General features: G+C 41.7%; 1 protein-coding gene across 4 annotated transcripts in view; it reads right to left on the reverse strand.

The window, feature by feature from the left end:
• Window positions 1-12,624, reverse strand: part of B4GALT1 (beta-1,4-galactosyltransferase 1) — a 311,629-nt gene that overhangs the window by 226,795 nt on the left and 72,210 nt on the right. For all 4 annotated transcript variants that reach the window (XM_068233724.1, XM_068233726.1, XM_068233723.1 and 1 more), the window contains exon 3: window positions 1,827-2,062. In XM_068233724.1, the coding sequence (XP_068089825.1) occupies window positions 1,827-2,062 (236 nt within the window). The remainder of the gene's footprint in view (window positions 1-1,826; window positions 2,063-12,624) is intronic.

The following is a 12,624-nucleotide window of genomic DNA, read 5'->3' on the forward strand; positions in this document are numbered from 1 at the left end:
TCCGTAGTTGTCCCCTGTCCCCGGGGTTGTTTTAAAATTAAGGGGATTTTAATCTGTCTGACATTTTTGTATTTGATATGATCTTCTGGTCTGGGTTAGTAGCTGGGGTAATATATACAATTAACTACACCTACAATATGCTCTATAGCTATGTACGTCTACAGCCCTACATACTATATCCTGGTATGTGAGGGACCTTGGGAGATTCACTAAAGAGATCACTGGTTTTAGTTACCTGCAAGTCAAACCTTCATTGGTACAGTTGGTTTGGGATACTGGGGGTAGACTACACAAACTGTTGGTAGGATGCGCTGCTCCCGGCTACCTCTCATCCTTCTCGAGTTGTGTCCCCTCTTATTAAAGTGAACCTCCAGACTAAAAATCTACTTAGCAGCACGGAAAAGGCTTGGTGTTTAACAGTTTCACAGATATGTTTAGCTGCACAAAAGCTTAGGCTCTGCGCCATCAAAGAAAACTGCCCGGGCTTTTTTCCCCCGATGCTATGCAAAGCATGATGGGATTTCCTATGGTGTTATTCACATTGCCTAGCAACTGGGAGGGGTGATAAGCACACAGGACAGTTGGAACTGTGTCTCATGCTCCCTGTCACCTCCTTTCAACCAAAAAGATGGCTGCCCTCATGAAATCAAACATTTGCCTGTTCTTTTAAAACAGGGTGGGTAAGAGATTATATTACCTATCTGTTTTAATTAACATAACTAATGTAACTTAATGACAGTATGTTTGTTTATGCTGAAGTTCCTCTTTAAGGAAAACAGTTAAGTTTAGTACGAATAAACTCAAAACAAAAGACGGAGGAAGGCATGTCTGTCCTGTAAATTCAGAATAGACCTTGTGTAATTATGGGTATACATAACAACCCTTCCCCAAATGTTTTCAAAACAGTAGTGCTCTTTGTCTTAGTGCTCCCTGATGCACACAGGTAGTCTGTACGAGTCTGGGCTGTGGAGTCGGTACAAAAATCATCCAACTCAAACTCCAACTCCTCAGTTTATGAAACCACCAACTCAGGTACCCAAAACATTTTCAACCCTTCAACTCCGACTCCACAGCCGTGGTATAAGGGAATGCAATTTATTCATGAGCCACATTTCAGCATACAACACCCTGCCCCCAGGTTGCATCTGGTGATGCACTTTTTGATTAGCTCATTCTAAGTTAACTGAAGACAAGGACATCCTGGAGTTATACAAAACATGAAATATGCTGAAAGAACACGCAACAGCATTAGAGACTATATAACTTTATCCAGAAAAAAAATAGATTCCTGAGGTAATATAAATCATAAACCTACTGAAGATCATGGCATTATACTTGATTAAAAAAAACAGAATAAATATGGTTTACCTCATTGTGCTTGGGCCAATCCATGACATGCAGCAAACCTCTCCTAGGACTGAAGTAGCTTGCAATGCATGTGGTACAGCTTAAAGGGAATCTGAACCAAGTAAAATTATTTAAAATAAACAGAGATCAATGACGGCCGCTCAATTGATTTCAAGCTGAAATCAAAAGAAAGAATTGGTCCAGCATGCTAGAAAGGTCTTACTCAATATGGCTCGGCTGGCTGGGTGCGCGCCGGTAGCAGCGTTCGATTTGCCAAAGACCAAAGGACCCCCAGCTGGTACCCCCCCCCCCCCCCCTATAAAATACGTACCCCAGGGAACTTTCTCCATTGCTGCCAGGCACCTGAACTACTCATTTTGCAGAATGGCATGTTATTAAGTATTTTGCTTCCAAAGACTAATTAAACTGTATTATATTCCACACTATATTGTTTGCTAGAACACTAATACACGGCTTACCTGGTTTATAACATAAACGCCATAGTCAAGTTGTTGTCTTTGTAAAATAGGGTGCAGATAATATAGCCAATACTTCAGATGTTCATCACGTTTTCTAAATGGAATAATCATTGCTACCTTCTGCAATGCTTTGCAATTCTTTGGTTTGTATCGGCCTCCCGCCTTTACATTTGGATTGGTCTTCCTCACCTCCTCCAGATCAACAGATATTGAAAACTCAATTCTTAAGGGGCCCACTAGAGAAATAACAAATACTGAACATTAATAGGTTTTATACACAAAAATTAATAAAAAAACTACTATTTTTAATATCACCTTTGTCCTTATTCCAGAGACACACCTTTAATGGATTTTCATATCTCAGAAACATTACAAAAATTTGGGGGAACTAAGGAAATACCAACTCAAAAAGTTGTTATTGAGTCACGTGTCCCCACCACATTTGTGACATGCATCTGTAGCCCAAGAGGATCAGGTTCCAATCCCTGATGGGCGACATGAGTTAAGTGCGTACACGCCTAGGCTAGTATTGCATTTTTTACTAATTAATCTGCCTCAGGTACACCTAAACACTTCAGGATGAGAGCAATTTTCACATATCAGTGCTGCTCCCATTCATTTGCCAATAACATTACTACTACTTATCACACCTAAATGATCTATGTATTTTTTCATGTGCATCCACCTTGGAAAAAGCTTAGCGCAAGCCACGCGAAACGGTCGTCAGGCCGTGCACCCTCTGGCACCCACCATCGCTGCCTCCCACCCACATCCAGACGTTATCAAAGACACTACTGGTATGACTCTTTGAACTGTCATATTTTGAATGATTGTCATATCCTGCTGATGCTTTTAATCTTGCATTTTTGTGTCATTTTTCTGCACAATAAACACTATAGTGCCAGACTTTTTTTCCTATGCTTTATGGTTCAAATTAGGCTTTTAGTGAGTAATATTTTTGCTTAGAAATTACCTTATTTTTTATGCATTTTACAGGGAAAAAATTGAAAAAACACACACTATTTCTCCATTTACATCCATTGTAGCTTTAGGGCCTATTTCCACTACACGCAGATTGGATGCAGAATTGATGCAGAATGGATGCAGAAAAACTGACTCCAATGAATGCCTATGGGAAAATCTGCATCAGAAAAATCGCGTTTAGTGGAAACAGGCCAATAGGCTTTCATTGGAGTCAGTTTTTCTGCATCCAATCTGCGTGTAGTGGAACTAGGCCCTAACAAGATGAAGATTTCATTTTTCAGCACGACCTGGCACCTGCTCACAGTGCCAAAACCACTGGTAAAAGGTTTACTGACCATGGTATTACTGTGCTCAATTGGCCTGCCAACTCTCCTGACCTGAACCCCATAGAGAATCTGTGGGATATTGTGAAGAGAGAGTTGAGAGACGCAAGACCCAGCACTCTGGATGAGCTTAAGGCCGCTATCAAAGCATACTGGGCCTCTATAACACCTGAGCAGTGCCACAGGCTGATTGCCACCATGCCACGCCGCATTGAAGCAGTCATTTCTGCAAAAGGATTCCCGACCAAGTATTAATTGCATAACTGAACATAATTATTTGAAGGTTGACTTTTTGTTTTAAAAACACTTTTCTTTTTTTTTTAACAGGTAAGTCTTTATTGATTTTCTATATCAATACAACATAAACTTTTATTACAACCATCAACTTCTAACGTATAACAATCAGTTGTGGTAGGCCAAGGTCCCTAAGGGACATAAAGAGGAGAGGAAGGAAGATAGAGAAGAAAGAAGAAGGGAGAGGTAATAGAAGAGAAGAAAAGAAGTAATGTTGGTCCCTGTTGCATACCGTACATTATTCAGAAGGAGAAAATAACTATTAACAGAGTCCAATGAACAATATGTCACATGTGCTCTTACACTGTGTTAGATATAGGAAGTATCCTTGAGTGCGTTATAACCGAGGCAGAAAAAAATATCATATTTAATTACATATATGAATAATTGTCCCGCTTCTGTAGAGGCGTGTGTATAGTGTGTTTGTGTATAATTTCAAACATAAAGAAGTTCAGATATCTACCTGGAGACTCCTACAATGTTTATCACACCACCTGGACCATATATTATCAAACTTATTGGGGCAGTTTCTGCTTTTATATGTCATTTTGCACAGAGGGAGCATATGATTGACGGTAGAGATCCATTCGGTCTTAGAGGGCACCACTGGTTGGTTCCAATGGATCAGAATTATTTTTCTAGCTACATGGCAGAGTGTAAAGATCATGGCTTGTTTATATTTATTATAGCTATTTTTAGCGAAGATTCCTAACATTGCCATTTTTTTTATCAAGTTTAAACGGGAGATCTAGAACCTTCCCAATGGTTTTTTCCACCTGTTCCCAAAATCTTTCTAGTTTTGAGCATGCCCAGAACATATGCAAGTAGTTTCCTACCTGTGTGCCACACCTAGTGCAGATATTAGAGTGAGCATGGTTGATTTTGTGTAATCTACTTGGGGTGAAGTATACTCTATGAAGATATTTTAGGTGAATTAACCTATCCCTGGATGAGATCAAGACCCCGGCTCCCCTGCCTACCACATCATCCCATTCTTCATCCTCTATCTCCCCAATATCTCTTGCCCATTGTGCATGAAGTTTGTCTGTATTGTGACCCATTTGGACTAATAGGTCTGCATATATAGCTGATAGGGGTTTTTCAAGATTTTCTTGTATAAGAAGAGACTCCAGTGGATCAGATTCCAGCTGTATACCCTCTCTACCAAACTGGGCTGTAAATGCATGAGAAAGTTGCAGGTACCGAAAATACATGCGTTGAGGGATATTATAGAGTTGCTTAAGCTCCGCAAAAGATAATAAGGTTCCTGTTCTGGTAACGTCTCTCAATATTTTAATTCCATGTTGTGCCCATAGTGCCGGGTCTGGTATAGAAGAGAAGTGAGGGACATTGGGGTTGCCCCATAAAGGGGTGTATGGAGACCATTTAGAGGGTGTAGTGAACTTTCTTTGGAGGTATTGCCACGCACGGATCGTGGTTTTCATGACTATGGTGGTGTTTGGGGATGAATTTGGGCCTCTAAACGGAAGGTTCAGAAGGGCTTCATATGATCCCATAATTGCCGCTTCCACTACTATTGCAGGGTTAGATTCATTTCGCGAGAACCACCACCTCACTGTGACTAATAGTGCTGCTAGAAAGTAATAAAAAAAGTTAGGCATGGATAGCCCGCCTTTAAGGGTCGGAAGCATCAGTGTTTTTAGAGACATTCGGGGGAATTTATTGGACCATATAAAGGGGATTAGAATTTTATTAATTTCAGTAAAATATTTTTTAGGAATCCAGACTGGAGTGTTACGAAATATATACGTAAGTTTAGGTGACAGCATCATCTTGATTGCATTGACTCTGCCTATTAACGTTAAGGGTAAGTCCTGCCAGGTGTTACATTTATCTTTAATCTTTTGTATAATAGGGAGGAAGTTGTTTGCTAGAAATAGCTTAGTATCTTTCTGTATCACTATTCCAAGGTAGGTAAACTTGTTTACCCATTGTAGACCCGATCCACTGGAGTTCTCCTCAGGGGCGTTATTATCCAAAGGGAAGAGAATGGATTTGGTTTTATTTATTTTTAATCCTGACCATCGACTGAAGTGGTCTATTATATTAAAAGCTGTAGTGAGGGAGGGCCCTGAGTCTGCGAGATATAGTAGTATGTCGTCTGCATAGAGTGAGATTTTTTCCTCTAGTCTCCCCAATTTTAATCCCTCAATCCCAGCAGAGTTACGGAGCATTATAGCCAGTGGCTCAATAGCCATAGAAACACTTTTCTTTTATTGGTTGGATGAAATATGCTAATTTTTTGAGATAGGAAATTTGGGTTTTCATGAGCTGTATGCCAAAATCATCAATATTAAAACAATAAAAGGCTAGAACTACTTCAGTTGTGTGTAATGAATCTAAAATATATGAAAGTCTAATGTTTATAAGTACATTACAGAAAATAATGAACTTTATCACAATATGCTAATTTTTTGAGAAGAACCTGTATACTCGTCCAGTTAGGCTGAAGTAGTTAAACAGGAAAGTGCCACATCTACTGAAACAAAGAGCTGTAAATCAGCCAATCTCACCTTTGCTTCTGGTTGAATCGAAATTTACAGAGAATTTTTTTTAACCCAATCACTGATCCGAAGCACTAAATTCTACTGAAGCGTAAATCTTGACTTAACCAGGGAGAGAAATAAATGTTGCCAACAAAAGCCACTAGGTGCCTGATGAACCTCAATTCCAGGGGGGAAAAAAAAGGATTTGTGCTTTAATAGAACCTTTCTCAATTACAGCTCTTGTAGTTTGAATATGACCGATTTAAATTACTTTGGTTTCCAACTTAATGCAGCTCTTCCCATGTGCTTACATCAGCAATATCCACTGTTCACTCACCACCTCAGTGTCTAATTTAACAGTTCTTAACATGGCAAAAAAAACTTGTAGACATACCAAAGAAAAGTGAGGGTTAATGTGCAAGAGGCTTGATTGGTATGTGTAAGAAGTGCAGGGTCTCCATTGTAGCCATTCCCATATGCTCACTAATACATCCGCAATATCCAATTCTAATTTTTGACCCCAGTGTCCTCAGTATGGTCCCAAATGCTCCTCAGTTAAGACTGTGCCAGCATATATCCACCAAGTGATGCCAGCAGATCTATGCTTCATAAATCTGGCTGTAACAGCTCTGTGGGTGCATTGTGTGCTGGCTGTAAATACTCCAATGTATTTCACCCAGCTTTCCGAGGCTGCGCAGATATTGCCCATTTTTTACAATGCTGAAGGATTAACTTGTCATACATCCAATGAAGATACGTACACACGTCTGATATTTCTGAAAGACTTGTTGTTCAAAACGACAGTTTTGGCGTCGTTATGAACGATCGTTAGACTGTTAGCTGCAGTTTTGACTGATCCGCTTGGCGGATCCGTGAACTAACTGTCATTCAAACAACAGTTAGGTCTGTACATGTGTGCAAACTACTTGTTTGAAAGTCTATTACCGTAGTTTGACACTAATGCTGGGTACACACTGAGATTTTCTGGCCGATTTACTGTTAGAGCGTTCATTTCCAACATGTACAATTTGCTTTCCGATCAATGTCCGAGCATTTTCCGATCGATTTCCGTAATAGGAAATAGATCGGAAAATGCTCAGAGATCGATCGGAAAGCAGAGCGGACATGTTGGAAATAATCGATCTGACAGTAAATCAGCCAGAAAATCTCATAGTGTGTAACCAGCATAAAAGACATTCAAATAAGTCGTTTGATCAGTCATTTAATCTAGTCCGTTGTTCTATCCAGTCCATTGTCAAGTTGGTTAAACGACATGTAAATTAGGTAAATTAGCATATCAAACGATTTGTTATTCAGACGAAAAGTCATTCAGAAATAGACGTGTGTACGCACCTTAAGTACTAAAAACACTAGGCGATGCCCAAATGAAAACTGTTAAAGACAGCTTAAAAATAGATGGCAAGTGTTGGTCTACCTCCAATGAAGTCACACAGGGCAAAAACGTTTACCACTTTTTATCAGAGCCAAACCTCTCACCCAGGTAAACGTGATAATGCGCAAGCTAGCAGTCAACATCCTGGGGAAGGGTGGAGGCATCTCCTAAACTCCCCTTGAGTAGTATGGAAGCATGATACTATATGGGGAGGCGTGGTGAACTACAAGATAAACAAATTGAATTTTTGCTGAAACTCTTGAATTTTGGGTTAACCAAGAATTATTTTTGGTATAAGGGTATTATGAACAACGCTTCGGCTGCACGATGGGGGCATCGTTTTCTCCATCTCTGGCTAATTTTTATATGGCCTGATGGAAAGAAAAAGCAATATATATGGGAGGGTCTAATAAAATATCATGGTGGTGATTTATAGACTAATATTAAGGAGGGGCAGGAATAAATTTATAGGGGAAGCAAATAATATCGAACAGATCAAACTGACATCGAAAAGTAGCAAGTCAGCTATACATTACCTTGATTTGAACATATTTGTGGAGGGACAGGCAGTAAAGAGAGTGCTATTTCAAACAAGCGGGTCGCAATGGATTCATAGCGTAGTTGCTACCACCCATTATGGCTTAGAGAGATTGCAAAGGGCCAGATGATCCGCATTCGTAGAAACTGTACTAATATAGAACAATTCACAGGTTGAGATTGATTTAAAAAAAAAAAAAAAAAAAAAAAAAAATCGGTTTCTACAGAAGGGGTATGACCAGAAATCGTTGGAGAGAACAATGGAGCAAGTACGGGGCATGGACAGGAATTTGTTGGTTAATGGGAATCAAGTTAGTAGACAGGTATGGGGAGATGCATTTAATTAGTTAAATTTTCTTTACAGCATAGAAAGGTAGAAAAAAAATAGTAAAAAACTTTGGCCAGTCTTCATGTGTGACAATATGCTAGCAAGAACTTTGCCGCACAAACCTTCTTTTGTATATAGAAGGGCACCCAACTTAGGGGGCAGTTTGGTCCCTTGCTGTATAGAGCCCCCCAGTAGACAGTGGGACAACATGTGGCAGAAACCTGGTCTTTATCCTTGTAAGAATTGCCAGAGATGTGGATTGAACGCAGATAATCATAAGACTAAGTTGTGTCTGGAGTCATTTGTAACCAAACGTCAGTATAAAATTAGATAATTTCTTGTGCCTCCAAATATGTGGTGTATGTTATATGGTGTGGGTATCAATATGTGTGTAGAACCAGAAGAGCACGGAAGGACCACATCGGTGAGCACATATATAAAGCAAAGAAGGGGCACGAGAATTTAAAAAAAAAAAAAACAGCATAAATGTGATCCTGTCTATGGGATTCTGTGCAATTGAAAAACTTGAACCACAATGGAGAGGATGTAATAAGGTGCGTGAGCTATCGAAAATGGAAACACGTTGGATCTATAATCTGCGCACTATGACACCAGAAGGTCTAAATATTGAGATTGATCTAAACTGTTTCATTTCTAATGATTATTAGTGTATTAACCATTTACAATGTAAAGCATTAAAACGTCATGTTCGCCGCTATTAATGGCAACATGACGTTTGAATGAGTTACATTGTAACACTGCCGCTGTGTGCGAGCGGGCGCACTCCCGCTGCGTGCGGATGTTGGGTCCCGCGGCTTAGTGATTGGACCAGGGAATCGCATGTTCCTTTGGTCAATCAAATGCCAGTAACAAGGCAGATCATTGTTACAAGCCAGTAACAATGATCTGCCTAAAGAGTGTCAGCAAACAAACTTGCTTTCTCCCTCCCAGCTCATCCATCACCTCAGACTGCTGTCAATCAGCATTCAGAGGTGACAGGAGCTGTGAGGGAGAAAGAGACTGATTGTGGTAGGATTTTTACTTTTTTTTTTTTTAAATTTCAGCCCCATACTATTGATTAACCCCTTATACTCCCCCTCCTTTGCCATTTACCCCTTTTCTGTTTTATTTTAGTACTTTTTAGTACTTTTCTACCCTTATTCTGACATTTCTATCTATACTTTTCTATTCTTTCTATTAATTTTAATTAAAAAAAAGAAAAAACGAAAAAAAAAAAAAAAAATCTCTGTTATTGATCAATTGATCGCTCAATCTGTCTGTCTATTAGGCCTGAACGATTTTAGGAAAAGGTGGAATCACGATTTGTCAGAAATTGCGATTTCAATTCGATGCACGATTTTCTTCAAAATCGAGCTTAAGCATGTGCCTCTTTGTCTGCGCAAAGGAGGCAGAGCAGAGCTGTGTTAAATCCTAAGCCCAAACAAATAGACAGTAGGTCAAAATTAAAAAAAATTAGACCAAGTCGAGGGGGTGGGGAGATATCATGCCACTGTCCCTTGATTCCCCATGCAGTACATATTACTATGCTGGGGGTGTGTGCTTGGGATAAAAGTCCTGTCACAGAGGCAGTGGGGACAGTTGTGGGATAGGTAGCGTAAAGGTAAGCCGGGGGGGGGGGGGGGGGGGGAGGGGTTGCGCTGATACACATCCATCTCGCACTCAACACTTACATGCATAAATACACACCCACATATATAGACACACACACCTATACATACACACCCACTTCTCCATCTTGCAGCACTCACCGATACACACAGACGATCCTGCAGCACACACTGATATGCACACATACACACTTATCCAGCACTCACTGATACACACATCCTGCAGCACACACTAATATGCGCACACACACAATCAAACTTCTCCAGCACTCACTGATACACGCACACTGACACACCACACAGTCATGCACTCAGTCTTGCTTACTCACTCAATCTCCCCCTTGCTGTGCAGCTCCATCCACATGCTCTCTTCTCCTGTACTTCGGCAATGAAGGGGGAGGGAATTCTTTCTCTGCTCCCTGCTTGCATGGGAACTGTTGAATAAGGGGGGGGGGGGGGGGAAACTCGGCCAGACATTAGCTAAATAGCAGTCGTCTGCACCCCCCAACCCCACCCCCCCCCCCCCCCCCGGTCTGCAGAATTAAACAATCTGCGGAGGAAAGTGTCACATTAGCGAGAGCGAAAGCCTGAGCCGCTCTCGCAGCAGGGCTGATGACGTAGGAGGGGAGGAGGGGGAACTAGGCAGAAAGAAAGATAAGCTGCCGCGGGGAGTGAGAGCCGCTGCTGGTTTACACACAGAGCTGCGCACAGCGGGAGGGCACAGGTCCGGCGGAACATCGGCAAAAATCGCCACTGCATCTGTGGGCCGTGTACCATTTCCGGGTCGCTATGTCATGAGTGACGTCACGCTCATGCGCAGAGAGTTCCCGGCAACAGGTGCGCGATATAGGACGCGCACCGCCGGGCCAGCGCAGGCGTACTACTCCAGGTCATAGAGACCCGGAAGTAGTACACGGCCCAGAGAGATTCGCCCGAACGGTTCGGGCCATCTCTATTGAGGAGGCAGCCGCCTTCCTCCAGCAGAGCAGCAGCAGAGGGGACGATTTGAGGAGCGAATGGCACGAGCAGCTCTGCATCAGATTCTGACAGTTCAGAGAGCGTTGGGAAGCCATCTCGCCGCTTCAGGAGGGATGAGGATTCCACTGTCCAGGGTCCTTCAGATGCCACCGCAGGGTGCTCAGTGGGAAATACTGCTGCAGCTAGCAGCAGAGGCCGGAGGGGAGCCAGGCAAGGGCAGGTACGTCCACCGGTACCTGAGGACATAATTTGGGCACCTGGTATCCCGCTAACCTTGTAGCACCCAACGTCCCACCTTTTACAGGGGCAAGCGGAATATCAGTGCCCACTGACAACTTCAGGGCTGCTGATTTCTTCCAGGAATTTGTGAGTGATGATTTGCTGCAGCACATTGTGGAGCAAACCAATCTGATTGCACAGCAGTATATTGCCCAGAAGCCCACCTGTTATTTGGCTGAAAAATGGGAGCCCACCACCATACCTGAGCTAAAGGGGTTTCTGGCCCTAACACTGCATATGGGCATAGTCCAACAGCCAGAAATTAGATTATACTGGTCTAAGGGCTTCATGCACAGCACACCCGTTTCCAGCTTCAATGAGCAGGCAGCGCTATGAGGCTCTTATGAAATGCCTGCACTTTGTTGATAATTTAGAAAATGTCCCCAAAGATGATCCTGCCCATGATAAGCTTTTTTGAGCGAAGGCTCATCCTTTCCCACCTCAGTACAAAATTTAGTGAGGTATTCACACCAGAGTGCAGTTGCAGTGGATGAATCCCTCCTACCCTTCCATGGCAGATTAGGGATAAAACAATATATCCCAAGTAAGGCTGCAAAGTATGGGGTGAAATTTGATAAGCTATGTTATAGCAGCAGTGGCTACACCTATTCTTTTTTTGCTGTATGAGGGCAAAGCTAGCCATTTACAGCCAGCTGGGTGCCCACTGTACATGCCAACCAGTGGGAAAATTGTGGTGGAACTAGCCAACCCACTCCTCCACCAAGGCTATCATGTGTACGTGGACAATTTTTATACAAGCAGTCCCCTTTTCAAATTTTTATATTCTACAGAGACTGGTGCCTGTGGGACGGTGAGGCCAAACCGCATATGCCTCTCACCACAGGTGGTTAATAAAAAAAATTAACAAAAGGGGAATCGCACAGTCTCAGATGTGGTGAGATCCTGGCTGTCAAATATAGGGACAAGAGAGACATCATGGTCCTGACATCGATTCATAGTGAGGAAATGGTTCCTGTCACAACCTCCACTTTCCCCTTAGGCCAAAAAGCAATCTAAAGTTGTAGAGGGTATCATTTTAACCATCACAAGCAAGAGAAGAGAATTTGGGGTGTTTGAGATTATGCACGTCATTTGTATTGTCTTTCATGCCAAAGTGAAAATGCCATTTTTAAAGTTATGGTGCAATTTCAGCAAAACCGCAGAAGTGCAAATGTTAAAAAATATGTATATCTGAGTAGGTCTGGTTCTCTAGTTTTCAGAATGGTATCATTTATGACCTGTATCCAATGTTCTGAGACTCCAGGGGTTTTGCTAGGAAAGAATGACTATTGTTTCTGGTGCAAAAAATGGCCTTGAAAAATACATTGGCGCTGCTCATGATTAACAGTGTATTATGTGGCCAAAACGCTATCTGATGATGTGTATAGGGTATCATTTTAACCGTGACAAGCAAGAAAAAAATAATTTGAAGTGTTTGAGAGATTATGCATGTGTGATCTGATTTTTGTTTTGGGGCAAACTGAATGAGAAGAAATAAAACTGTTATTTCCATATACTCTGTACCAAAATAAAACACTTGTAAAAAA

Source organism: Hyperolius riggenbachi, chromosome 1, assembly GCF_040937935.1.
Source record: "Hyperolius riggenbachi isolate aHypRig1 chromosome 1, aHypRig1.pri, whole genome shotgun sequence".
NCBI classification, from domain to species: Eukaryota; Metazoa; Chordata; class Amphibia; order Anura; family Hyperoliidae; genus Hyperolius; species Hyperolius riggenbachi.